This window comes from Elgaria multicarinata, chromosome 14, assembly GCF_023053635.1.
Source record: "Elgaria multicarinata webbii isolate HBS135686 ecotype San Diego chromosome 14, rElgMul1.1.pri, whole genome shotgun sequence".
Taxonomy (NCBI): domain Eukaryota; kingdom Metazoa; phylum Chordata; class Lepidosauria; order Squamata; family Anguidae; genus Elgaria; species Elgaria multicarinata.
This window is the reverse complement of record NC_086184.1, coordinates 1062155-1089341: the sequence shown is the minus strand read 5'-3', so window position 1 is coordinate 1089341 and position 27187 is coordinate 1062155. Positions and strand designations below refer to the sequence as shown.

General features: G+C 58.6%; 3 protein-coding genes across 3 annotated transcripts in view; 2 read left to right on the top strand and 1 right to left on the bottom strand.

Annotated features, from left to right (window-relative positions):
• The window catches only part of TANGO6 (transport and golgi organization 6 homolog), a 39876-nt gene extending 33938 nt beyond the window's left edge, over positions 1 to 5938 (top strand). The window contains exons 17-18 of the mRNA XM_063140965.1: positions 1685 to 1798; positions 5451 to 5938. Of these exons, the coding sequence (XP_062997035.1) occupies positions 1685 to 1798; positions 5451 to 5627 (291 nt within the window). The 3' untranslated portion in view covers positions 5628 to 5938. The remainder of the gene's footprint in view (positions 1 to 1684; positions 1799 to 5450) is intronic.
• Positions 5939 to 9416: 3478 nt separating this feature from the next.
• Positions 9417 to 21279, top strand: HAS3 (hyaluronan synthase 3). The gene is made up of 4 exons (XM_063140983.1): positions 9417 to 9447; positions 17145 to 17765; positions 19645 to 19746; positions 20325 to 21279. Exons 2-4 carry the CDS (start codon positions 17145 to 17147, stop codon positions 21246 to 21248), a joined length of 1647 nt encoding a protein of 548 aa, XP_062997053.1. The 5' UTR covers positions 9417 to 9447; the 3' UTR covers positions 21249 to 21279.
• Positions 21280 to 25326: 4047 nt separating this feature from the next.
• Positions 25327 to 27104, bottom strand: CHTF8 (chromosome transmission fidelity factor 8). The gene is made up of 3 exons (XM_063140948.1): positions 26917 to 27104; positions 26660 to 26777; positions 25327 to 26521 (listed from the first exon to the last, which is right to left on the bottom strand). Exons 1-3 carry the CDS (start codon positions 26937 to 26939, stop codon positions 26312 to 26314), a joined length of 351 nt encoding a protein of 116 aa, XP_062997018.1. The 5' UTR covers positions 26940 to 27104; the 3' UTR covers positions 25327 to 26311.
• Positions 27105 to 27187: the final 83 nt, after the last annotated feature.

Below are 27187 nucleotides of genomic sequence, written 5' to 3'. Positions count from 1 at the left end.
GTAGGGGATGGCGGGTCAGTCCGGAGCGGTCGCAGGTGTCGCTTCCACGGAGTGTTGAAGGTAGCCGGCATGGAGCTGGCAATCCAGGAAGCAGCCTTGTACACCGGGTCAAACGATTTCTCCATCTCAGCATTGTCTGCTCCAGGGCTGGGCAGAAGGTAGAGCGGGATCCCATCGCTAGATCTCTTGAGTGATTTGCAGGAGCTCTGCCTCCCCTTTGCCTAACAATAGCAACAAATAAAAAGCTGCCCCCACCTGCTAGACGTGGTTGCTGAAAAAGAACGCCGCAGGGTGGGGTGGGGGACACCAGGAATGGATTTGTGTCTGCAAGGACTTGTGGGCTTGGTTTTGTTGCCAGTCACAAACCTGCACGCCCTCAGAGGCCCCCTGTTCCTTCATTCCTTGGGTTGGCCTGACTGCCTGAGCCCCTGTTTTGCCCCTGGTGCTGCTTGGCACCGTTCCTTCAAGCCTGAGGTTTGCCCCCACCCCACCCCGGTTGGCTCTGGCAGGAGTGCTCCAGCACCTCGGACCGAGCGGGGCCTTTGCCGTGAGCTGCTGCGTGATCCTGGACCAGGAGATGCCGGGGCTGAACCAGGAGGCCTTCCGCCTGCAGAACCGGAGCTCTGCCCCCAAGTCCCAGCCGCAGGGGGTCTGCAGGCTGCCCTGGAGTCGGGGGAGCGCATGAACGTAGTGGTGCTGCTGTTGCAGCCTGCCCTTCGCTGCAGCGCCTGCACATCTGGCACAGGGGCAGCGTGGCGGAGATTTAAGCCCCTCTTTGATATGTGTAAATGAGTTAGTGGCGGGTGGCGGGGGGATGCCTCTGCCTCTGCAGCAGGCCTGGTGCCAACAGAATCTGCAGGAGCTGCTGCAACTGACTGCAGAGGGGGAGGGGGGGACGGCTGCCCTTGAGCCGAAGGAAGGATCTCCACGGCCGGCTTCTCCGCCACGTGCAGAACCTGCCGTTTGGATCTCATAGAGTCATAGAATAGAATCATAGAATAGCAGAGTTGGAAGGGGTCTACAAGGCCATCGAGAACAACCCCCTGCTCAATGCAGGAATCCACCCTAAAGCATCCCCACAGATGCTTGTCCAGCTGCCTCTTGAAGGCCTCTAGTGTGGGAGAGCCCACCACCTCCCTAGGGAACTGATTCCATTGTCATACTGCTCTAACAGTCAGGAAGTTTTTCCTGATGTCCAGCTGGAATCTGGCTTCCTTTAACTTGAGCCCAGGCACTCTGGGAGGCTCGAGAAGAGATCCTGGCCCTCCTCGGTGGCTTCCCTGAGCTTGGATGGGATGAATGTCCACGCTCTGAGTGTGAAGAAGGAAGGGAGATAGGAAGGGAGGGCTGCTCCTTTGCCCAGGCGCTTGCACTCCAACCACTGCCTACAAGGGAACAGGAGGAAGCAGCATCCAGCATCCAGTGTAGCTTAACCGTCTGGTTCTTTACCGGAGTGTTACGTCAGCATCCGCGGATGGGTTCTGGGGCTACCTGACCATTCAAAAGGGTGTGGGTTGGTTTGCGAAACACGCATCCCATTGCCCCGATGTAGCCCTTTGTGGGACGTGTGGGGCTTTGGCCCCGTGTTGGCTTTGCTGTGCAGCCTACCGTGAAAGCTCCGCGGAAGGGCAGGATCGCTCTTGCCTGCCTCTTAACGGGGCCTGTGCATACCTCTGCCTGGCAGGTGACCTCGTGTCTGGCTGCGGTGGTGAAGACCGACCCCGAGGCTGGAGTGCGGAGAGCGGCCGTCCACGTGGTGGTGCTTCTCCTGCGTGGGCTCAGTGAGCGAGCCGTGGAGGTGAGCGTCCCCCTCCTTGATTCCGTGCAGGGGAGAAGCTTCCCATTGGCCAGGCTCCTCTGCGCTTGGGGCTGAGACTGGGGACAAAGGCTGCCCTCTGCTCCTAGGGGCAGTGCCCGTCACCCGGCCTAAAGCCACGCCCTGCTCTGGGGACGACAGCGAAGAGCCGAGGGGGGAAGGCCGGCCTCACGTCGCCGTTTAAGTTCTGAAGGTGCCCAGCGCGCTTTGGTTCTACGACTGCGGGGTGGGGGTGGGGAGTTCTTCACGTGTATTTTTCTCACATAATTCTAATTCTAGTTACAGCAACTGAAAGCTGCATCCTGAGTGAGTCTTTTTTGCTCAGAGCAGGACACAGGCATGGCTGAAACACGTTGGGCGTTCTTCCCCAAACAAATGGCTGCTTTTCAGCAGCAGAGTGGATCCCCCCTCTTCCTCCTCCTCCTCCTCCTCCTCCTCCCTGTGTGCCTTAGCAACCTTGGGTCAGGGTTCAGACTGCTGTGTGCCGTTCCGTGGGAGAAGCCCCGCTCCACGTAGGGGCGACTCCTCTTGCGATGGCTGTTGGCGAGAAAGCGTTTGAGAATCGCTTTCCCCCCGTGGTTGCCACGGGACGTCCGGGCCAGGCGTGGCCTCCCAGAGCCCAGCTCCTGCTTTTCAGAGGTGACCTCCCAGGTAGAGGCACGAGGCAGCGGAAGGCCGAGGCCTGCTGCTCCTTGAGCGAGGGAGGTGTGGAGCAGATCCTGACAGCGGCACAAGGGGAGGTGCAAAAGCGCCCGGACGTTTTGAAGGCGCTTCGAAAGACGTGGAATGTGTTTAGCGTTCAGTCCTCTGGCAATGGCAATGCCGGGGGTCTGAAAGCCCGAGACGCTTCTGAGCACAGAGGTACAACACACGCGTGCGAAGCTGCCCTGGCACGGTCCAGCAGACACAACATAATAGTTTGCAGAGGAAAACGGCCACATCCAGGGCTCCATAGTGCAAAATGAAGCTTGAGGTTTGGGGTTTTAACATTCCCCCCCTCTCACCCAGTTATTCCTAAACAGGCCGCAGATAAACATGTTATTATTTTCATTATTTCTGAGACTGGGTCTCACGCCTGTGTACACGCGGCCTCTATCTCCGCACGCCGCCACTGTCTTGGCACGGGCCCAACCCACGTCTCCCTTCCGCGGATGGGGGCGGGCGTGAGACCCAGGCCCAGCCTCCGTGCGGGGAAGGCGATGATAGGCGGGCTGCCAAAGTTCCAGGGGATTAAATTCCTCCTCCCTATCGAGGCCTGCTGGGAATGGTGGTTCCTGCAGGCTGCCCCCTCCCCAGGCCCCGGAGCGCAGCGGCAGGCACAGCCGGCTTGGTGCTGGGGGTCAAGCACAGGCCAGGCCCCGTGGGCAGGCGGCCAAGGCAGCTCTTCTGGCAGGATGCGCCGGGGAGCGCCTCGTCCGCGGAGGAGCGTCACCAGCTGGTGCCTTCGGAAACCTGCCTGGCAGGCACCTGGGCGGCCCGAAGGCCTGCCCTTCGCAGGCTCTCCCTTGGAACGGGAGCCTGAGCGGCAGCGGCTACTCTTGGACCGGCCTGAGGGGCTGGTGGCCCAACGGCCTCCTCCCGCCAGGGCTGGCCCCTCGTGCAGAACATCCAACCTTCCCTTGGGGTCACCAAGAACGAGGCGGAGGGGACTGGGTGCGAGGCGTCTTCTTGACGCCGACGTGGCCGTGTATTTCACCGAGGGAGCCTTTTGAGAGCCCTCTCCGTGGGGCAGCCTGGAGGAAGGCCTTTGCCACCCAGGGACCTTTGATGGCTGACTGGGTCTCCCACATCCCTCCCAGTGCTACCACCCCCCACCCCGGGCTAGCTGGGGAGGCTTAGGGAAGAGCCTCCAGGAAGTGAGAGACTGAATTTGGCTTGCTGGAAGCTCACAAGCTGTTGGCCAGCCATAGGAGGCTCATGGCCTGTGCCTTCCTCCTCGTCCTCCTCGCTCTTCAGCAGACCCAGTGGAGAGCAGCTAGCTGTGCTGGGCTCTGGGCCAGGCTGCATGAGCACCTTCCCGCCTTGCACCGCGACACTGCTTCCTTGGCAGGCCCCACCGGTTGCCACCTATGGCCAGACAGCAGGCGCACTGTCAGGGTCCTGAAATGAAAAGGGCATTTGTCCGCAGGCCCCGCCCCAGCTGCCTTTCCAGGGGGAGCAAGCCGCCCTCTGCAAACACCCTCCCGGCTGGCCAGGCCCACAACGTCGACACGGGTCCTGCCTCTCCCGTCAAGCCTCCCTGCACAAGCTCCTTCCGAAGAAGACCTGGAACCTTTCGGGCTGCCGTCCTCAAGCTGTTGCCCCCACCCCCCGCCCACGTGTCGGACTACAACTCCCAAGGCTAGCTAGGGGATGCTAGGGGTTGTTGTCTGACACGGCCGGAGGGCTCCGGGTTGGGAGAGGCCACTTTAAGGTGTGTCCCGTGTCACCTCCTCTTGGCAACGGGCCCTTTTCCTGCCCAGCTTTCTGGCTGCAGAACCTTTGTGACGACTTGGCGGGGGTTTTATGACTGGATTTTTCTTGTCTTTTCCATTTCACTTTTCCAGCATTCCAGGTGACAGAAAACCTCTTCCTGCCTTCTCTCAGCCTCTCTACCAAGCCACCTTGTCCAGATCTTCCCCTAACCCTTTTTCTCTGGAAGTAATTGATGCCGAACGGTATAAAGGCAGGGCTGGACGGCCTCCGTGTTCCCAGAGGATATTTTATTCCTCAAACAGTTGTCCTGACGCCTGATGTGTGTGTGTGTGTGTGTGTGTGTGTGTGTGTGTGTGTGTGTGTGTGTGTGTGTGTGTGTCACTGCACAACCCATTCATAAGTGCCCAGGTTGCAGGATAAAACTTGTGACACCGTTAGAACATCTGCATACAAGCAGAGCTGGGGGCTGAACGTACAAAATCCAAAAGAGGAGTGTAGATTAAGTGTGTCATTCCTCCCATTTTTAAATTTTTTTACACATTAAGAATATTTTCCTCCCCTTGTTTAAGAACATGACGGGCCAGGAAGGGCCAGCTGAAAAGGCTGTGGAAACCCAAAGGCATCTGAGGGGGGCGGGGGGAGCTGGCATTCCAGTGCCTGGCAGAGGATTTAGGAAATGACCCAGTGGATACCAGCCTCGGCATCTAACCTAAAGTATTGTCTGATGAGCCCCTGCCCCAACCTCCTTTAAGCTCTGATTTTCAGCCTCTGTCCATTGCTTGTACATCTCAATGCATTCTATAGAATCGTAGCGTTGGAAGGGGCCTACAAGGCCATGGAGTCCAACCCCCTGCTCAATGCAGGAATCCACCCTAAAGCATCCCTGGCAGATGCTTGTCCAGCTGCCTCTTGAAGGCCTCTCGTGTGGGAGAGCCCACCACCTCCCTAGGTAACCGATTCCATTGTCGTACTGCTCTTGCAGTCAGGAAGTTTTTCCTGATGTCCAGCCGGAATCTGGCTTCGTGTAGCTTGCGCCCGTTATCCCGTGTCCTGCACCCTGGGAGGATCGAGAAGAGCTCCTGGCCCTCCTCTGTGTGATGCATTTCATTTGAAGTGTCGTTATTCTTCCACACCCCCAAAGCTGCCTGTTCAGGAGGCGGGCTGGAGGACCTAAGATTGGCACAGTCGGTCCTGAGGCCTCTCTCTCCCCGCTTCCCAGGTTCTCCGGGACGTCCTGCTGGATCTCTACCGCCTGCTGAAGTTCGTGGTGCGCTGTGAACGCGACGCGGTCGCCGTGCTCCACGCTCAGCTGGCCTTGGAGGAGCTGGACAGCATCACGAGGCGGTTCCTGTTTCCCCGCCAGACCTTCGAGAAGAAGATTGAAGTCCTGCCGTAGGGCCAGCGGATGGGAGCCGCCTGCCACCCAAGCACTGTGCCGGTGCGGGTCAGGGAGAGGGGTGGGTTGGGGGGCAGAGGAGCCTGGCGCTCTTGATCTCCAGGGCCTCGCAAGCGCTGGTCTGCAACCAGAACAGCCCTGAGCTGCCCGCAAGCGAAACCGGGGCCCCCGTCCGCCTAGAACTTTGCTCCCGGGGACGGCTTTGGCGCTCCTTGCCACAGGGAAGGGTGGGGCAGCTTAAGGGGATGGCGGCTGTCTTGGACCTGCTTCTGGGATCAGCCAATGCAATAAATTAAATTCAGTGGACGAAACGCATGTGTGGCTGTGGGCCTGTGTACGCACGCACATAGACATTGGTGTGGGAACCACTCCTGGTGTCAGGGAGGGTCAAGCTTAGACCTGAGTGTCCCATGTTCAGGAGCTGTTGTGAGCAGGGCGTGCGAGTTGCAGAGTCCTCCGCTGGCATCTTCACTTCGGCCGTGAACTCCTCCGGCAGGTTCCTGCCTTGCAGCCCCCTCATCCCTTTTGTGAGACGTTGGCCATTCGCACGACATGAAACCGGAGCGGCCTCATCCCTCGTGGGCGCTTGACTGCAGCAGTCCCTCCTGCTCTTGCTTTGGACTGTCCGTGTGCTCAGGAAAGTTTGTCTACGCTTCTGAAGCGTTTCCCGTGGGACTTGGGAAGTCGGGCCAACAAGCGTGCGTCTCGGAGAGCCGTGGTGGAGCTTCACCACACCTCATACCAAGCCATCCCCTCTGGGGTGGCTACAAAGGGACACGCGTGGCCACCAATGTGGCCCTCTCAGGAGGGGTTCTCCAGCACAAGGCCTTCCGCACAACTGAAGAACCGGGCCAGTGTTCCTCGGGGAAGGGGGATTTGAGGGCAGAGATGCCAGGGATCTTGTTGCTCCGGGACCACAGGAAGAGGCAGCCGGGGCAGCCCAAGATGCAAGGGGGCGTTCGCCTGCTCCGTACACCATAGAATGAGGCGAGAGGAAGAGCCCGTCCCCACATTGGCTCTCCCTGCGCTGCTCTCTCGACGCCTGGGGTGAACAAGGGCCACAGAACAGGGTGGGGGCGGGTCTCTTCTGCAACACCTTTGACTAGTGGGAACACAAGCTGCTCAGGTCTTGGCAGCCCAGAAACTTCTCCCATTATATCTGTGGGAGCAGAGCCCTTGCAGAATCTCCTCCCTGCATGCACCAGCCTCTCCGCCAAACTTCACACAGACCGCCCATGTTTGCAACAGTACAGAGCACGTGGCGTGGTGGAAACGCTGCTGCAGCAGCAGCATTGCAGCGCTCCCTGACCCTTGACTGTTGCTGAGTCCCGTTGGAGCAGCAGCCGTGTTCCACGTACGCCCCAGCATGGCTGACGCGAGTGGGTGGGGGAAATGGACAGGTCTCTGCCCCCAAAGAGCATGCCATCTGAGACAATGGGGACAATGGAGGAGGGAGTGAATGTGAGCAAATGCAGGTGGTGATAGCTGGAAATGAAGGGTAAGGGGACACACCAAGGGGCGTGTGGGCGGGGAGCAGCCTTGCAAATAAGTCCATGAGAGTTAGTGGCCTGCAAAAAAAAAAAGATAACCATCACTAGCCCGCTGGGGACTAAGCAGAAGAGGGCAGAACGCTCCACCCCCTCTCCTGACAGCCCAGGTCACACATCTGCATGCGAACCCTCCTTACCTATGGCTGCTAGTCCAGTGTTTAAGTACAGGGCTGATCTTGCAGGAGAGAGTCTGCCCGGGGAAGAGGGAATCATAGAATAGCAGAGTTGGAAGGGGCCTATAAAGCCATCGAGTCCAACCCCCTGCTCAATGCAGGAATCCACCCTAAAGCATCCCTGACAGATGGTTGTCCAGCTGCCTCTTGAAGGCCTCTAGTGTGGGAGAGCCCACAACCTCCCTAGGTAACTGGTTCCATGGTCGTACTGCTCTAACAGTCAGGAAGTTTTTCCTGATGTCCAGCTGGAATCTGGCTTCCTGTAACTTGAGCCCGTTATTCCGTGTCCTGCACTCTGGGAGGATCGAGAAGAGATCCTGGCCCTGCTCTGTGTGACAACCTTTTAAGTATGTGAAGAGTGCTATCATGTCTCCCCTCAATCTTCTCCAGGCTAAACATGCCCAGTTCTTTCAGTCTCTCTTCATAGGGCTTTGTTTCCAGACCCCTGATCATCCTGGTTGCCCTCCTCTGAACACGCTTGCCTGCTTCCTTCTTGAATTGTGGAGCCCAGAACTGGACGCAATACTCTAGATGAGGCCTAACCAGGGCCGAATAGAGAGGAACCAGTACCTCACGTGATTTGGAAGCTATACTTCTATTAATGCAGCCCAAAATAGCATTTGCCTTTCTTGCACGCATATCGCACTGTTGGCTCATATTCGGCTTGCGATCTACAACAATTCCAAGATCCTTCTCGTTTGTAGTATTGCTGAGGAACAAGTAACCAACCATTTGAGGGCAGCTTCAGGAGGTTCCCCACAGAAACGTGGACTCACTGGCCTCCCTGTGCATTCCTCTCGTTCTGGGAGAGCAGGGCACGTCAAGGGTTGCTTGCTTGGGACACTGCTACCGGGCCCACTGTGATCCTGCTCTGCCTTCATCCCTCCTCCCAAGAACCAGCAGCAAATTCCCAGCAATGAAAGGCCCAAGCCGGGACCATCTGCTCCGCTCCTTCTTGCTGCTCTCTTTGTCCCCCTGGAGAGTGTCTGCTTGTCCCCAGATGACCCTGCAGGCAGCCTCTGAATGGAGCGTGCCAACATCTAGCAGGTGTCCCAGGAGGGGGGCATTCAGAAGACCCCCACCAGGGCTGGGTTGGGGGAGCAAACACAAAGGCTCTCTCTCTCTGCCTGGTCCCCCGAGAGGCCACTGCGGCGCCAGGTGAGCAACTGCCATCCTTCCACGGGGCGACACACAGGCGAGGAGCTCAGGTAGAGGCAGCGGCGCTTCTGGCTATGTGGCTGCTTGGCGCTCCGCGAGGAACCGGCACACTGCGGAAGGAGGAATTCCAGGGACACGCAGCAGCAGCAGCAGCAGCAGCAGCAGCAGCAGCAGCGTCTCCACTTCGCCCTGCCTCTCTTGACGGCTCACAAAACGAGAGAGCGGGAGAGCAGGCAATTGTTCATCGCAAGTTCCTGGATCAAACAAGGGAAGCCGCCTTGCCTGAGAATAGCAGTCCTGGCGAAGCTATTTTTGCAGCTGGGGGTGTTTCGAGAGATGGTTTTTATAGATTCCAGGAATAGCGGTACAGTCTGTGCATCGGAGGGGGGCTGGAGAGAGAGAGAGAGAGAGAGAGGCGGCAGCTCAGAGACTGTCATTGTCCTTGCAGGGGGAGTGCCAGGCTGCTGCTGCTGCTGCTGCTGCAAGTTCCACTCCCCAGAGGGGGGGAGGCAGCTCCTGCACCCTCCTCAGTCCCAGGGCGGGGGGCCTGGCTTACGATCCCCTTACAGGGTGCAGCTTTGCCAGGGCAGGAGGCGCCCTGGATTTATTTTGGGGTCCCTTCCTGCCCCGTGATGATTTTGCATGAGCTTTGCCTCCTCCTCCTCCTCCTCCTCCTCCGCCGCCGCCGCCTCCTCCTCCTCCTCACGCTTGCTCCAGCCAAAGGTTATTGAATGAAAAGTCTCTTTTCATGTTGGCTGCAATTCCGCCTCTGCAAACAAGGAGATTCCTGTGCAGGAGTGGGGTGGGAACCTGGTTTCTACCTTGGAAGGGCATTTTGTCTTCTTCTTTTCTTCCTCCCTTTATTTTTTCCTTCCCTGGAAAGGCTCAGAACACTGAGCTTCGAGAAGCCCTGGCTGGGAGCTGCCTTCGCATCGAAAGGTAAGATGTTGCCATGCTGGAGGCTCCACAATGGAACGGCACCTGCAGGAGAGGTCCTGGCAGGAGGGCGTGGAGCTGGTCTGGGCCCGGGGTCGCCAGCGTCATCCGGGCAGGCACCTGTGGCCATCCCAAGAGTGGTCCTGCTGTTGCAGCTGCCTTTGCTGACCCTGCAGAGAGACCTGCCAAGGGGAACAGGAGATTCTGGGCTCAGGCTCCTGGTCCTTTCTCTGTCGAATCCTTGGCTGGCTAAAACCGTCCCGTCGTCTTTTGGACTCCAGCATTGCCGAGGGCAAGGTGGTCTTGGGGCTGTGGGATGCCTGAACGGGACCCTCTGCAGGGCTGCTCCTCAGGGGCCCGGTGAAGTCGCGTGGCTTCACCCCTGCCGGCTCTCAGGCCTCTGGTTGCCTCCCAGCTGTGCCTCTGATCCTCTTGGGCAGGAGGCTGGCGAGTGGGTGGGGAGCACAGCTCCGCGCTTCCTCGGAGCCAGGACCCGGCCACAGGAACGGCCCTTGGTCATGGGAAACACCGTGGAAGTGAGATCACGCTGCTCATTTGCATAAGGCACGACGCCGCTCATGAAGGAAGGGCGCCCGCGTCGTCCTACCCAGCACATTTTCCAGATTGGGCCGCCAAGAAGGCAGCGGCGATGGTCCAAAGGCACGAACTGACCCAGTGTCCAGCTCTTTGATGGACTCTTTGCATGCCTTACTGGCCGGGCCGAAACTGCCATCTCTCTGACTCCCTTCCTGATCTGTAAAATGGGACTCGCACTGACTGACAGTGTTTTGGGATGGGGGGATCGTAAGGTTATGCAAGATTACGACTACAACGCATCTTACAAGTGGTTTATTTTTCAACGCTCAATAGAAATGATTTGCTACCTGAACTAGTTGGGGCCTTTGGCCTGAACAGCTGCTTCAGGTGGGGGGGCAGGCGGGGGGGGAGTCACACTGGTCCTTCTGAGCAACCAGGCTGCATGTTGCTGCTTCACAATAAACCAGAAGGCAAAATAAAACTTTGCAGCAGGTGTTCTAAACTTCTTCAATTTGAGGGCAATCTTGAGATTTTATTGTTTGCAGCTCGGCTCCCTGGCATGTGGGGTCAGGAGAGCAGGAAATGGCGGAAGGAGCTATGGGTCCCCGGGGCTGGGACATGCTCAAGAAAGGTGCCATCGGGAAAGTTGCTTGTTGCATTGCCAGCCTGGGGTGCAGAAAGCCGCCCCAGGGCCCCCAGGTTCAAAAGGCTTGCTTGTGGCTGGGGATTGAGAGGAGTGTGGGTGGGCTGGGGAGCCTGTGAAGGGGGATGTCTGAAGGGGGTAAGAAAGAGTCATGCTCAGTCAGAGCAAAGGCCTGGCTAGTCCAAGACGAGAAGGGAGAGGAACTCACGGGCAGAGTGCCCTGGGCCAGCGTGGTGGGGGCCCTTGTGCTGCCAGGGGCCCAAGAGAATTTTGTGCTGCAGAGGGACCAGAGGCCTCTTTGGAAGGGGCTTTGTCGAAACCCCAGTCGGCAGGCTTCACTGAGAGCAGCCCTGACAGGTGTCCCGTGGGGTTTGGCTTCGGCTTGGAGCGCAGCGGTGTCGATGTCCACACCCCACAGGTGTGTCCAAAAGCAAGCAGCGCCTGGCTCTCCTCTCGCCTCCATTTTGCCTGTGGAGACGGAGCTGCTCCGTTTCCCTGTCCAGGGGTTGCTCTGGTCCTTCTGCAGCCCCCTGGCTCTGGTGGGAGGGGGGGTCCTCATTGCCAGCCAGCCCAGAAAAAGGCTTCTGGTGCAGCACCAGGCCGAGGAACCTCCTCAAACTGCCACTTCTCAACTCATGAGAGCTGCAGAGGCCGACACCAGGAGGATAGGAGGGCGGCCATTTCCTCACTGTGAGTTTTTGATATTTTTTTAACCTCAAAATTCCAAAATCACCTTTGCGGAAGCAAAAACCACACTTGGGGTCAAAGCAGACTGGAGTAAAATGACTCCGGCTCTCGTGCCTCAGTTGGGCCTATTGTAGGCTGAGGAAGTGAGGGGCAGGAGGAAGGCCTTTCCCAAGGTCCCCCACAAAAAATATATATTCTAGGGCATCAAAAGCAGCCGCAAGCAGGAACGGGATGATGGGTGGGAAGGAGACAGGACGTCTCATGAAACTTCCCTTTCAGGACACGCTGGGGTGGCGGGGGTGTGTGTATCATCATGGCCTTGGGGGCCTCGGCTTTTGGGACCAGGAGCCTGTCCCCTCTCCACACCCCATCCCGGATAGTCCAGTAACTGGGGAGGGTGAGAGGACGTACTTTCGCATGAAGAGTGTGGCATGGCTCATTGACTTGAGCCACCTGTCAACAGAAAGCCATTAAAAGAATGAGCTTTCCATGCTATGGGGCTGAGATTCTGCATCTACATTCTGTGGCATTTGTGTTGATATGAAAGGGTGGCTGAACAGGTTTCCTTTGAGGCACCTAAACAGTTTCTGGCTCTGTGGTTTTAGGACAGGACTGAGGGGCCCTTAAACCTTTTGAGTCCTTCAATCCCTTCCTAAACTATAAAGCCTTAGAACCAAACTTTAGGGTTAAAGGGGGGGGGGTGTTCAGAGGGCCCAGGGTTCCTAAGCAGGTCTGAGAGGATAATTATGGATAGGATCTCTTAATATATAGAAAGCCAAGCAGGATGTGAGAAGAAACCTGCCTTCCCGTTGGCAGAAGTTTCCTTCCTTGGAGGTAATTCACTTGCCACAGGGCAGCGGCTACTTACGAGCGTGGGCGAAGTTACAAAGGGATTATTTGAACCCCCACATTTTGGTATCTATTGTAAAGAGTATGTTAGGGGGAGAAAGGCCTGCATGCCAGCTGAGGGGTGCTCAGCCACCGCCCTGCCTTGAATACACCCTTGGGAGCGACGGAATCCTGCATCAGGCAAAGCACCAGCTCCCTTTTATGCAAAAGGCACGTTGCTCCATTAGGTTTGGTCTAATCGTGGATTTTGACATTTGTCTTTTATACGATATCCTTCCACTGTGGTTTTACTGGAGTTATTAATATTATAATACCCTGGGAACCCTCTGCAAACACCAGACCATTCTGCTAAATTTAGCTTAACATATGAAAACCTGCCTCTTCTGTTATTTCACACGCAGCTGAAGGCGAGGGGTGTGAGTGAGCTGTGTGCGAGCGTTCGTGCGCATGTGTGTGTGTGTGTGTGTGTGTGTGTGTGTAGGTGACAGGCAAGCAAAGGCAAGATGCTGTTCAGAAACAGGCGTGCGTGCAATCCCTTCGTTCCAGACTGTAGCCTTGCCTACCTTGGCCATAACCGCAAACCAGTCTGTCTTGTGGGATGGATACTGCTTTTACAAAACCCTTTTATTTCACAGGAACCTGTCTTGTTTTTCCGTCTTTTTCTTTTTAAACTGCCTGCCCCCAAAGTCATCATCTCCTGTCAGGAGTGTGTACACAGCCAAGTGGCAAGTCTGACATTTCAAATCTAGTGTTGCTGCATATGCAAGCCAGGCAAGAACAAAATGGTCATTTATTTATTTATTACATTTCTGTGCCGCCCAATAGCTGAAGCTCTCTGGGGAGTTCACAACAATTAAAACCATAAAATACAACATGATAAAATACAATATAACAGTTCAAAATAAAAATAAAAGCCAACATAAAACCTAGCAACAGTGCAAAGGTTTAAAATACAGTAACCGATTTAAAGTAACAGAAACCGAAAGAGTAGAATGCCTGAGAATCATAGAATCATAGAACAGCAGAGTTGGGAGGGGCCTACAAGGCCATCGAGTCCAACCCCCTGCTCAGTGCAGGAACCCACCCTAAAGCATCCCTGACAGATGCTTCTCCAGCTGGATTTGCATCCAGCTGCAAATAACCTGGCATTGAAAAAAGCACAACATAGGTGTCAGGTGAGCTTCTTCAGGAACCTCATTCCAAAACCAGGGTGCCAAAGCAGAAAAGGCCCTCCTAGCCACCTCACTTTCCTTTGGCTCCCGGAGAAGGACTGCTGAAGATGGTCTTAGAGTCCAGACAGGTACAGAGGGAAAGAGCCGATCCTTCAGGTAACCTGGCCCCAGCCTGGGGTCCTCTTGATGGGTTGGACTGCAACTCCTATAATTCCCAGACATGAATTGCTCAGCCTCAGTTGAAGTCCAATACATTGCTTCAGCTAGGAGTGGACATTGGGGCCAAAATCCAGGGCCCCACAGAGAGTGGCAGGTGTAGAAGCAAACTCCACTTTATTCCTGTAATCATGACGGTGCTGTGACTTAAGTGAGTTTAAAATGCAAAGCTACTCATGTGCAGAGTATTTGTGTGTTTTTAGATCAGGCTTGGCAAACAGCTGTGTTGTTGTTCTAATATATCAGGGATGTAGAAGGAGTTTTAAAGCATGGAGAGAGAACTGTCAGTTACGTCCGTCACAGCTGAAGTAATAAGCGTGGTGCAGTTAAACCCCATCTTCCAAGACTGTAGAAAACACAATCCTATGCCTGTTAAGACAGAGGAAGTCCTACAGTTCCCAGCATTTCCTAACCAGCATGGGAGTTGTAGGACTTTTTTTCCTGTCCAAACATGCATAGAATTGTGCCCTCGGTTCAGTTTCTAAAATTATCTAGCTGCACTGCTGGCCCCGTGCATTTGGAGGGCACCAGATTGGGGAAGGGGGGCGCTAACCCCCTTTTAAAGCCACATGACCTGGTAGTCTTCACTGCAGCATCCTTTGCCCAGAGGCACCAACAGTCTCTCTGTAACATGGCAGAAAAAGCAAACATGTCTGTGCTGATCCATGAGTAAACCCTGCAAACACCAGAAGAAGAAAGAAAAACCAAAAATCCACAGTTAGGCAATACCTCTGTTAGGACCAAGAGAAATGCCAGATGTGCAAGTTTTTGAGTTCTCCAGAACTCTTCTTCGGGCTGGGTGATGAAAGTGTTCTGGAGACCCCAAAAGCTTGCACAATTTCGGGGGGGGGGGATTTTGATTGGTCCTAATAAAATCCTAGTTGTGGATTTTGGATTTTTTCCTCCTGGAGTTTGGATTTATGACGGTTCTCCGTCAGGTGGATTTTCGGAGTTGCTCCTCCTTGGTGGCTGGGGCTGAGGTGACTGACTGTACAAGGCTGCTTTCTAGACTGCATATTGAGTGAAGCCGTCAGTCTATTAATTGTTCGGCTTTGGACGACGCCAGCTGTGAGCTTTCTAGATAATGGACAGAGATCTCTCAGGAGCCGGAGGCATTTTCTGCCTCTGTGCAAGAGAAAATGCCGCTTCTGAGGCGATGCTTTTGCCACCTGCAGTTTTTCATAAGTCCTTGCATAATGTTCAAACAAACCTGCTACGTAATTTATAGGGGTGCATTTTTGGTCTATTAGGAAGTTTTAAAACCGATGACCAAACTCATGAATGGATGAAACTGGACCGCCCAGTACGGATGGGCAGAACCCAGCTGGCGGACCTGGGTCTGGCGCTGCCCCGGCTGCGGTGGGTCTGGGGGCAGCGCTTTCTGGTTCCGGCTCCGGAGGGGGGCCCTGTAGGCTTTGGGGTACCCTTTAAAGGCGAACAGGCGTGGACTAGAGCCCGTTCTTTCAGCGGAGCGCGCGCTAAAGCTGTGGGCCTGGGAGGCGTCGCTTTGCGCCTTCTCCTTCCCTCGCCGCCGGGGCTGCTCGCCGCTTGCCCTCGGCCACCGGGGAGGGGGGGAGGGAGGGGGGAGCGCAGCCGCCTCCATGGAAATCTCATGTTTTATTCAGCCGCGGCCGGCATGGAAAATGCGGGTGAGCAACGAACCTGATCCGGACCCGGCGGGCTGCCGAGGCGCCTCGGAGCTGCTGCCCGTGGCGAGCAGGGGGGCGCTTGGCCGGGCCCCAGCATGGGGGGGGGGCAGGCCGGCCGGCCCGCCGGCTTCCAGGCCCCGCGGGGAGCTCTGCGCCCTCCCCCGAGCCGAAGCCCCGGGTAGGCAGGGGCCCCCTTGTTTTAGGGCAGGCAGGGCCCGGCCCCGGCCCCGGCCCCGCTCCGGGAGGTGCGTCTCGCAGGCGCCCCCGCTCCTTCCCGGGGGTCGCGTTCCAGGGCGCTTCGACGGGCTCCCATCCCCCCGCCCCGCCCCCTGGATCGAGCCCCCCCCTTTTACGCGGCCGCCCCGTGTCTCTTCCTCCTCCCCCCCCTTTTACGAACTTTATTTTCCCACGGAGAGCCCGACACGAGCTCGCCCCCGCCTGGCAGCCTGTCGCCCGCCCGCGGCCAGCCAGGCAGGCCGGCCGGCAGCGTGGGCTCCGTCGGGACGGGGTGGGGGGGCTCGGGCGTCGATGGCACCTGGAGCGGGCAGGTCGCGCTCTGCCCCCGGTCGCCCCGCCCCCTCTGGCGCGCTCGGGGGGGGAGGGCTCCCCGCCCCTTCTCCCTCCCCGACGGGGCTGGGCTCTCCTGGCGGCCTTAAAAGCGCCGCGCTGGGCCGGGCGGGGGGAGACGCTGGGGCGGCACGGTGAGTCTGCCTGGCCGGGGCAAGGGGGGAGGCGGTCCTGGGGGGCGCATGGAGCCCCCCCCGTCCAGCCCGCCCCCTCCTGGGTCCTGCTCGCGCCCACGGCCGCTCGGGCAGGGAGAAGCGGCACTCTGCACATGCTCCGCAGCTCCGCTGGGAAGGGGGCGGACTTGCAGCCGTCTGGGGGGCCGGGGCGGCCCGTGCTGGCGAGCCTGCCGGGGTCCGAGGGGCTGGACGTGGCGGCGGCGGCGGCGGCTTCCCCGGAGCCCCTGCGCCTTTCCCAGCTGGGGATGCGCCCATTGCGCCGGAGGCCGGCACATGGGCGCCCCGGTGCGCGCGCTCGGGCCGCGTGGCTGCAGGCCGGATGGCGGCTGCCTGGATGGTGCAGGAGGGAGGCAGGCAGGCGGCGGCGGCGGGGGGGGGGGGTTTGCCCCGTGGAAGAAGAAGCAGGACCAAAGAGCGGCCAAGCAGGACCAAGAACTCGCGTGGGGAGCCAGGGTCTGTCCGCACATTCCCCAGCCTGGGCACCTTGGAAGGTTAAGGACTCCAGTGCCCATCAGCCCCGGACAGTGTGGCCAACGGGAGCTGTAGTTCACACCGCCTGGAGGGCACCTGGGTGGACCAAGGCCCAAGGCCCGGACTCCTTGCTCTGGGGCTGGGCAGGCTGGAGCCTCCCCCTGCAGCCCCGCCGTCCTCGCTGGGGAGGAGCCGATGCCTCCACGAACTGCCCGCCGCGCTGCCAGCCGGAGGAAGGAGGGGCCGCTGCGGCGTCGGCGCTCCGCAGCTGCCCGGCCTGGTTTTCAGACTGGGGCTGGCGAGGCTGGGGTTCAATGCCCCACCCCCTTGGTGACTTTGGCCCAGCCGCCATCTCCACCTGGGCTCTTGTCAGGATTAACTGGGGGTGGGGGAGAACCGGGTCCATCAGCCAGAGCCCAAATGCTCATGAGCACAAAGGTGATGCCCAGGGGAGGAGGGGGGGGGGCGAGGCAGCCAGCTGGATGCTTTGCAGCCACCTTTGCCAAGCTGGCGCCCACCAGAGGGCTTGGACTGCCATGCCCATCATTCCTGCTGGGCGTGCGGTCTGGGAGTGATGGAAGTTGCAGCCCAGCCTCTCTGGAGGGTGCCAGCTTGGAGAAAGCCACTTTGCCTGCTCTGCCGTGCATGCCGGTTATCCGGGGGTTGCGGGGTTGGGGACGAGAGCCGTGGTGGGCCAAGGACTGCACCGCTCACCGCCCTGCTCCCTCCACAGATGCCAGTGAGGCTCTCCACGGCCCTGCGTGTGTTTGGGACCAGCCTCTTTGCCGTGGGGGTCCTGGGAGGCATCCTGGCTGCCTACGTGACCGGCTACCAGTTCATCCACACCGAGAAGCACTACCTCTCCTTCGGGCTCTATGGGGCCATCCTGGGCCTGCACCTCTTCACCCAGAGCCTCTTTGCCTTCCTGGAGCACCGGCGCATGCGGCTGGAAGGCCGGCCCCTGAAGCTGCCGGGCGCCGTGGCCCTCTGCATCGCTGCCTACCAGGAGGACCCCGACTACCTCCGCAAATGCCTGCGCTCCGTCCAGCGCATCTCCTTCCCGGACCTCAAGGTGGTGATGGTGGTGGACGGGAACGGGGAGGACGATGCCTACATGTTGGACATCTTCAACGAGGTCATGGGCTCCGACCGGACGGGCTGCTACGTCTGGAAGAGCAACTTCCACGCCCGGGGCCAGGGCGAGACGGAGGGCGGGCAGCGCAAGGCCATGCGCCACGTCCAGAGCCTCGTCCGCCACAACACCTACTCCTGCATCATGCAGAAGTGGGGCGGCAAGCGGGAGGTGATGTACACGGCCTTCCGCGCCCTGGGAGACTCCGTGGACTACGTACAGGTGGGTGCCTGCCAGTGCCCGGAGCGCCGTTCCGTGCCCTTCTCTGTCGCCTTCATGTCCGCCTTCCTGCAGCAAAGCGCTTCGTAAAGAAGCTAAACAGGCGGAAAAGGCTGCAGCTACCCATTTCAGCCTCCTGCAATCTGGTGCCCTCCAAATGTGTTGGATTACAGCTCCCAGCATGCCTCATGCTGGTCGGTGCATGCTGCGGTTTGTAGTCCAACACATCTGGAGGGTTCCCAAGTTGTGGGAGGCTGATCTAGTCGGTAACGTGAAAATGTGGAGTTGAGATCCACAGCGGAAAAATATATATGCAACATGATTTGAAGATGGGGTGGTTGATCTCCTTGGCTCCATCACCCTCACCCCACCCCCACCCCTGCACATTAGTGCTCAGGACTTGGGGGAGCTTTTGCTGGGGGAAGCCGATGGCCCTTCCCTGGCACATCTGATCCTGGGGGTGCCAGGGGAGGGATTCAGGCACTGGTACGGCTAGGAAGGCATCCTGCTTCCGGTGTTCCCTCCTCCTCCTCCTGGCGGTGCGACTTGCCCTCCACTCTGCCTCCCTGCTTCTCCTGGCAAGTGGTGGACCGTCCCCCTGCCCCCCTCCCCAATGCGCTCATGCCGACCGAGCTCCTTCCGGCCTTGGGCTCAGCCTGCAGAGGGTCCGCCTGTGTACTGGAGGCCTTCAGGGGAACGAGGTGGTAGGTTGTGGGCACCCTGTGGGTGGTCCAGTTTTGGACGCTCCTCTACATAAAAAAAATTCTCCCTGCAAATGGAAAACATGCCCCCCAGGGAGAGATTCTGCCCCGCCAGTCCTTTGCCGGCTGTTCTGGGATCGTCTTTCCAGACTGTTTCGACACGGGGGAGCTTTCACAGAAGGATCTACGTGTGCATGGCAAAGGCTACATCAATGGCTTCAAGGCCATCTCTCCCCTCCAGTAGCACAGGGAGTATGCTCTGTGCACCAGTTGCTGATGAATACGAGCAGGATCCGGCTGTCCTGGTTGTGGGTAGAGATGCGAAGGCTTGGCAGGAAAATGAGACGGGGGGGGGGGGGGAGGACAAAAGTCCAAGGAAAAAGCTATTCATCACTGTAGTCTTGGGCTTGCCATTGGATCATCTGTTTGGCTACTGCAGGAACACCTGGACTAGATGAGGATCAGGCTGTCAGTGGCTACGGATCATCCTGGCTGTGTGGCCCCCTCCGGGTCAGGGTCAGCATGCCTCTCAAGACTAGTTGCCGGGGATCATGAGCGGAAGGCGATGTGGCCTTCATGTGCTACTTGTGGGTTTCCCTTTGGCCAGTGTGTGAACAGAAGGCCGGACTAAATGGGCCTTCGGTCTGGTCCAGCAGGGCTCTTTGCATGTTCTTAAAGCCCCGTGCAGCAGCAGCAGACTTCTGCCTCTCTCGTCCCTGTGCGGCTTCCTCCTTTATGCCACTTTGGGTCTGTGCTCATGAACGTACTTCTGCAGAGGGGACTCAGGGGAGTCTCTGCCGTTCCTTCTTTCCTGCCTGCATTCGCCCCCTTCTCTCCCACAGGATACGGAGCACATGGCCCCCTCCTCGAAAGGAGGATCATGCTCAGGGAAGTCAAGGGAGTTCTCTCTCCGGATTCTCCTCTGCTCAGCATATTCCTGTGAAAACTCCCCCTTTCTCCATGGGAAAGTGTGGGGCAGGGCCCTACAAGGCCGTAACAGGGGTCAGCAAAATGGTTCAGGAGGGGGCATGAGGCTGCGTGTGCTCCAGAACCCTCTGTGCTTCAAGCCCCTCCCTGTGAGAAGGGGACACGGTGGTTAAAAAGGACGCGGCTGTTTAGGTGACTGTACCCTATCCCAAAGGAACGGAGCAGGGCCATGATGGGGTCTTTTCCCCCGGCAGGTGTGTGACTCTGACACAGTCCTGGATCCGGCCTGCACGGTGGAGATGCTGCGCATCTTGGAGGAGGATCCCCGCGTTGGTGGCGTTGGCGGAGATGTCCAGGTACCAACCATTCCAGAGGCAGCTGGACAACCTTCTGCCAGGGATGCTTTAGGGGTAGATTCCTGCATTGAGCAGGGGGTTGGACTCGATGGCCTTGTAAGTCCCTTCCAACTCTGCTATTCTATGATTCTAATGGTGCAGGAAAGCGCCTCGATTAGAGGGAGCCCCACTGAGTAATTAATCAATTAAAGTGTTTTATCCAGCTCCTCAGCCTGCAGGCTTAGGATCTAAAAAGACACGACACCCAAGGGGAAAGGGATGGGGAGGGAGAGGGGGAAATGACGGTGTCTTTCAGCAGGGCCCGGGGAATGGCCCCTCTTCCCTGTCACCTCTCTCCGTCCCGCCTGCTGAATGGCTCCTGGTTGCCTCTGTGTTGCTGCCCTCCGCTCCCGGCCTCCCGTGTTTTCTTACAACGTGACACGTGCTGGATCATTTGACCCGGAGGCTGCTTGCTTGCACCTCTGGGATGGGGAACATGGGAACAGGAGCCAGCATGCGCACGGGTGGGCGGCAGGGGTGGCCAGGCGGGCGTGGGATCCCGCGAAGCCGTTGCTGAGGCGCACTCCCTTTCCTCCTAGATCCTCAACAAGTACGACTCGTGGATCTCCTTCCTGAGCAGCGTGCGCTACTGGATGGCGTTCAACGTGGAGCGGGCCTGCCAGTCCTACTTCGGCTGCGTCCAGTGCATCAGCGGCCCGCTGGGCATGTACCGCAACTCCCTGCTGCAGCAGTTCCTGGAGGACTGGTACCACCAGACCTTCCTGGGCAGCAAGTGCAGCTTCGGAGACGACCGGCACCTCACCAACCGCGTGCTGAGCCTGGGCTACCGGACGAAGTACACGGCCCGCTCCAAGTGCCTGACGGAGACGCCCACCCGCTACCTGCGCTGGCTCAACCAGCAGACGCGCTGGAGCAAGTCCTACTTCCGGGAGTGGCTCTACAACGCCCTCTGGTTCCACAAGCACCACCTCTGGATGACCTACGAGTCGGTGGTGACGGGCTTCTTCCCCTTCTTCCTCATCGCCACGGTCATCCAGCTCTTCTACCGCGGCCGCGTCTGGAACATCCTGCTCTTCCTGCTGACCGTGCAGCTGGTGGGCATCGTCAAGGCCACCTACGCCTGCTTCCTGCGGGGCAGCGCCGAGATGATCTTCATGTCGCTCTACTCCCTGCTCTACATGTCCAGCCTGCTGCCGGCCAAGATGTTCGCCATCGCCACCATCAACAAGTCCGGCTGGGGCACCTCCGGCCGCAAGACCGTGGTGGTCAACTTCATCGGCCTCATCCCCGTGTCCGTCTGGGTGGCCGTGCTCCTGGGCGGGCTGGCCTACACCGCCTACTGCCAGGACCTCTTCACCGACACGGAGCTGGTCTTCCTCATCTCGGGAGCCATCCTGTACGGCTGCTACTGGGTGGCGCTGCTCACCCTCTACCTGGCCATCGTGGCCCGGCGCTGCAGCAAGCCCCAGGAGCAGTACGGCTTGGCCTTTGCCGAGGTGTGACGCTGGGCAGGAGCCCGGGAGGGAGCAGGGAGCAGTGCAACGCTGGCCACGGGGCGGCAGGGGCTCCATGGTGGGGCGTCGGGAGGGCTGGCCCCACAGGGACACGATCTGGGTTTGAAACGCCCACCCGGAAAGCCAGGCGGCACGTGCGGGAACCTGGAGCGCGTTGGCTGGGCCAGGAAGCCGGAATTCCCATCTCGGAGCGGAGACCGCTGGGCTGGCTCCTGCGGAAACCCCGCGGGCTCCGAGACTAGACTGACCGCTGTATGCAGGCGACACTGCCTCACTCTGAAGAGCACCGGCGTGGCTGGGACAGCCGCCGCATCGCACGTTCGGGGCACAGTCGTGGCTGCGGCTGCCGTGAGGGTGCCTGTCTGGAGCAATAACCTCCTTGGGGAGACCTTCTTCAAGGGCCCCTCCTGTGCCTCGCTAAGAGGCCGCCTTCGGGGTCTGCTCTCCCTCGAGAGAGAGCGCTTTCAGGAACCCGCGAGGGCCACTCGCTGCTTGTGTGGCAAGCAAACGGGATTCGAGCCACTGACGTCCAGGGTTGCCTTCTGAGCAAGGGCCCTACAGGAAGCGGGGCGAGCGGGCAGAGCCCTCAGCCCCACACGCAGGGCAGCGGCGGGCTCCTTCCAAGAGCTGCTCCCTGCCTTTGCCAGGGGACTTAGCGAGAGGAGAGGCTGGGCGTGTGCAGGCGGCCTTATGCCCAGGGGACTAGCGCTCCATTAGCCAACGCGCTTGGAGCAGGCTGCCCTCTTCTGCCCACATAGAGTACTTGAAAGCTTCCAGAACAGCCCAAGGTGGCGGCAGCAGCAGCAGCAGCAGCGGCGCCCACGGCTGACCTGAATCCAACAGGCTGCAAAATTGGAGTGGGCAAATGTCTTAAGCTCAGGTGCCACCTTCTGAGGAGTGGACCAGCTCTTCCTACCAGCACCCAAGTTTACAATACTACCTAGGTATCCTTGCGTCCTGGGGTCACGCTCCAGGCCCTGTTTTGTGGGGCTTGGGTGGGTGCGGGCCCTGGGTTCCGGTCGCCAGCCTGAAGCGGTGCTTCCCACCAAGAGAGCTGGGAGCTCCGGAAAGCATGCCAGCTCCTTCCAAGGCCAAGTCGTGACAGGTTGTGAACGCGGGGGCTGGCAAGCTGCCCCCCCCCCCCGCCTGTCGGTCTGTCTCTTGGCCCCGGCTCAGGCTGGGCCTCCCAGCGCTCTGGTGCTTCACTGTCTCTCTCTCCCACCGGTGCTATGCCAACACGGCCACGCTGCGTTTCCAACTCAGAGATAGGGGGAGAAGCAGAGGCCAGTGAGCGGTGCTGCCCCCCCCCCCCAATCTCCAAGTCATGTTCTTGGTTCCCGGGCTGCTCAGCCCTTGCAACGCCCTCCGGTCTCACCTCTGGTAAGAAGGTGCATGGGGGGAGGGGTGTTTATGGGGTTCCCACTGCAACTGGCACCAAGCTGGGGGGCGGGGGGAGCTTTTATAGCAAAGGCACCTGGCTGGCCATCCCTGCTTGCTGCTGCTGCTGCTGCTGCTGCTGCACTCACTGGGTGGAACCGGGACAAAGCATTTAGACACTTGCTCTAGCAAAAAAAACTGTCTGCCCACGGGCTTTTACAGCTCCAGTTATGCTGAAAATCTCAAACTTCTCTGCTGCATTTTTCTGCTTAAAAAAGAAAAGGCGAGTTTCTAAAACCCATTTTTACACGAAATGTGCATTTTGAAAGCATACAAGCAATATTTTCAAACTATCTCGGCTGTGTTTGGGACGAGGCGGCTTTCCTTGTTTCCCAGATGCTACTTCTCTTATGGCCTCAGTTCTGCTTCTTGGGGAAACGAGATCCCAAATAAAATATGGGCCTTCACAGGCGGCGTGCGCATCGGAGCTTATGCAAAGCTTAATGTAATTTGGCTGGACCCGGTGATGATTTTGCTCAGGCTCATCTCCGCTCCGAATCGGGACCAAGCCTGCTCAAGGGAGGCACGAGAGCAGCCTTTCCCAACCTGATGCCCTCCGGATTGGTTGCGTTACAACTCCCAGCATCCCCCAGCCAGCATGCCCAATGGTCAGAGATGCTGGCAGTTGTAGGCCAAAACATCTGGAGGGCATCAGTTTGTGGAAGGCTGCTCTGAAAGCTCAGCACGCAGCATCCTGTGTCCCACGCCAGGCTGGCTGGAGCTTGGCTAATGCCCAAACCCTTCCAGCCACCTTATGTGTGCCTGCGTGGAGGCAGGGTGGGACGGAAGAACTACGGGCTGCACACGTACAACTTAAGGAGGAGTCACGTGATGCGCTCCCTGTGATGGCTTGGCTTCTTCCCCGGGTCTCCACAGATGGGAACTGAAATCCCACTTGAATCAGGCAGCAGGTGGGCAAGGAGCACAGAGGACACAGGTTTTGGCCCTGTCTTAAGAGCGGAGGTACCACCATTCACTTCCAAACCAAAGAGCATTTATCTGCATATACATTCACTGGACAAGTTCCCGCCGTTATATTTTGCTTACTCAGAAAGGGAGCGAAATAATTCCTGCTGCTCAGGAATCCTGCATTAAAGAATCCCAGATTCCACAACCAGAAGATTCCGCCCCTCGAACAGGAAGAGGTTTTGCAAAATCAGCTGCCTTGTGTGTTTGGCTTCCTGTTTGCAATGTGGGGTTTTTGAGAGGGATGAGCAAAAAAGTCTGTGTCTAGATTGGGATGTTTTTGTTCCAATTGCAAAATGTGCCAAGCAACCATGAGGGCTAGACACTTGGTTTGTACAAAAGAAAGTCAAGAAATGTCTCAGGATTCCCCAGGCGGCTTCTGCACTGAAATCGTACCGTGTGCTTTGGCTCCATGCAGCCTCCCGGGGTCAGTGGGCAGCTGCTCTGCCCTTTGGCCTGGGTGCTGTTCAGGATCCGGTCCCAACGCCCGTTCCCCTGCACCCCTTCTTTTAGGACCCGGAAGCAAAGGTCTACTTTTCCGTGCTGCTGGGAATTCCACACAGCCGCATCTGCCTCTGCCCCAACTTCCAAGTGTCCCCACCCCACAAGCGAGCGCTGCCCCCTTTTGTGATCTGAGCCCCACAGCGTCAAATCCCGGACCCTGAACCCGGCCTGAGTTTGGGTGCCTGAACATTCCTGCTTCCCTTGCTGTTTCGCTTCATAGGAGGCAGCAGGGACAGGAAAAACTGCCTGTAACGTGGGCTAGGGAGGCGACAGGGTGGTTGAACACCAAGCAGTTTTGCCCCGGCTGCCCCCTGGGCACAGAAGGGGCAGCGGTGGCAGCCCATTAGACCATTTGTCCAGAGGCTGCTGGGCATTATCCTACCTCTACGGCCATCTAAGGAAGCTCCTGGATTGTAGCCTCTATGCATCCAGACCAGGAGCTTTGAGCAAGACCATCCCTAGATGGGAACGGATGAGCTGTGGTGACGCCTCCACCTCCATCTCTTCACACGATTTCTTTAAGCAAGAAATAGGGGCTCTTCCCCAGCTGCTCCGGCTGCAGCATAAACGCCCTCTGCCCCGCACGTGCCTGTGATCCGAGGGCTGTTTCCCAGGGGCCCCTGTCAGGTGCGAGGAGGATCTGTGAGTGAGCGACACCGCTGGTGCCTAGAGCAGGGGATGCATGGCCGTCACTGACCCGAAAAGGCAAGTGGGGCTTCGCGCTTTTGCAGGCTGCGAGGGGGCTGCCTCTGCAATCTGCCCCCTCCTCCTCTGTCACCAAAGGGCAAACCAAATTGCTGTATGGGCCGGGCTGGGCGGTGAGGGGGCGCGAGCCTCCGGCAGCCTTTCGAGCCCCCTCTCTGGCACTGTGACGAAAGGGGAGGGCTGCCTCCCGCCCCTCTTTCGGCTGCGCTTGCTTCCTTCCTAACGGCGAATGTCTGGGGATGCTGCCGCTTTCTGCCCCGCTGCCTTCTGTTGCCTGCGCTGGTCCCAGGCATGAGAGCGGGGAGGGTCACGCTCCGCTCCCCCCCCCGCCCCACTTCCCCTGCTCCGGGCTGCCTCCCTTTTCTAGGTTGATCCGTTTGGGTTGCTCTTATTTAAGATGAGATTTGCAGAATTTTTGTACTCTTTGGTAACGACGCTAGTTGATGGCTTAAAGTTATTTGTAAACTTATTTATTTTTTACCTGCATTTTCATAATTTTTAAAAATGTCAAGGTTTGTTTGTTTTTTACTATGATGAGTTTGTTACAATAAAAAAAGCACCTTGTAAACAGGATGGCTGAGGTTGTAATTTCATTGAGGGTGGGACGGGTTCGGGGGCAAAAACCAGGGACTGCCGGCTAGAATTTCTGTGGGGAAGACAGGCCTGAAAAGAAGAAGCCAGTAGCCCCCCCCCCCAATGCCCGCTGTATTTCAGCTCCGCTCTGCGTTCCCTGCCTGTTACATAAGAGGCCAAGCGAACAAGAGATATTTCCACAACCACTAAAACGCTGTTCAGTGGAGGCAAAAGGCACCACGTGTGGCGCCCAAGACGGCTGAGCGCTCTGCAGGATGGCATCAGGAAGCCAGAGGGAGGAAGATCAAGCCATCGGAACAATTCCAGAAAGGGCCATAGCGGGACTCGTGTTTCTGGATGGCAGGAGCTGAGGCAGAGCGGGTCTCGGTGAGTCACTGGCTAAGCTGACCCCTTTCAGCCCCAGGGTGGAAATCTGGCTAATATTCAAGAGCCCCTTCCGGAGACGCAAGGAGTTCTGGGTAAGGGCCTCATGCCAACAGATCTTAGCACCCCGGGAAAGGTGTTGGGGTAAGCCCCAACCTCGGCTCCCGCTCCCGGGCCTTGAGAAAGGGTTCGCTTAGGCACTTTAGGCACATGCACCGGGGTCTGCCCAAACTCCCCTGGTCTTTGTCCCACAAAGCCTGGCCTCCGAGACAAGGGTGCCACGCGTGAGTGTCCCTCTGCGCCCCCCCCCCAGTTCATAACCCTGGAGCAAAAGCAATTCATTGGGTTCCCACAGAGCGCTGGTCCGGCCCTCTCTGGTGGTACAGTCCTTGCCCCTCTGGGCAAGTCAGGAGGGCGAGCTCCCTCCACGGCCTGCCACGGTGCCCGGGGCTGACACGCTCCCGGAGGTGGGCGGAGCTCTCTCACGCTTTCTTGGCCACGTTGGTGATGATGGGCTTGGGGCGGGTCTTGAAGAGCAGCTTCTTCTTGATGAGGGCCGTCACGGTGTAGCTGTAGCGGGGGCCGGAGCTGGACTCGCCGGCCGCTTGCTTGGTCAGGACGGCGAAGGGCTTTTCCAGCCGCACCACCTTCCCGTACAGGATGTGGTGCCCCACGATGAGCACCGGCAGCCCCTAGGGAAGAGGAAGCACAGGGGAGTGTGGGTGGGGGCTCAGCAGGCCGTGCAGAATGCTCCCCCCTCCCTCCCTCCCTCCCTCCCCCCCATAAGAACCGGGTGCCTCCTCCTCGTCCTCCTCCTTCTGCTCACTCACCTCCTTGGTGTAATGCAGGTCCCCCAGGAGCCTCCCGGCCAGGCTGGCCCCACAGCGCGATTCCAACTCCCCTTGGAGCTCCATCAGCACCCACTCGGCCAGGGCTCCGGCCCCCGCCCTGCAAGCAAAAGGTGTGTGTGTGGGGGGGGAGGTTGTGAAAGGAGAGTGAGAGACCCCGGCTGCAGGGGGCTGCAGGCAGCAATGCAGAAGCCCCCTCTCCCCTCCCCCCCCACCGCCCTGAGCCCAGGAAGACTCACCGGGAAACGACCACCTGCACCATGGGCCCTGCCTGCACAAGAGCAAGGAGAAGCAGCCAGTCAGGAAGGGCATGGGGGGCTGGCGGGCATGGGGGGGCCCTTCCCACGCGTGGGCCTCTTGGCAGCAGGGAGGTCCAAGACAGGAAGCCGCGTCCGCCTGCTGCAGCAAAAGCACCCAAGAGTCCTCGGCACCTCAAAGACTAAGGCAGCCACCGGGCGCCACAGGGCTCCTCGTCGCTCTCCCTCCCTCCCTCGTGCTTCTGCTGCCCCC

Excerpts from the sequence above, each read along its gene's own strand:
- HAS3 (XM_063140983.1), top strand. The coding sequence starts at position 17,145 with ATGCCAGTGAGGCTCTCCACGGCCCTGCGTGTGTTTGGGACCAGCCTC. Across the intron at positions 17,766-19,644 it reads ACTCCGTGGACTACGTACAG|GTGTGTGACTCTGACACAGT; the intron begins GTGGGTGCCTGC and ends TTCCCCCGGCAG. Across the intron at positions 19,747-20,324 it reads GCGTTGGCGGAGATGTCCAG|ATCCTCAACAAGTACGACTC; the intron begins GTACCAACCATT and ends CTTTCCTCCTAG.
- CHTF8 (XM_063140948.1), bottom strand. The coding sequence starts at position 26,939 with ATGGTGCAGGTGGTCGTTTCCCG. Across the intron at positions 26,778-26,916 it reads GTGCAGGTGGTCGTTTCCCG|GGCGGGGGCCGGAGCCCTGG; the intron begins GTGAGTCTTCCT and ends TTTTGCTTGCAG. Across the intron at positions 26,522-26,659 it reads ACCTGCATTACACCAAGGAG|GGGCTGCCGGTGCTCATCGT; the intron begins GTGAGTGAGCAG and ends CCTCTTCCCTAG.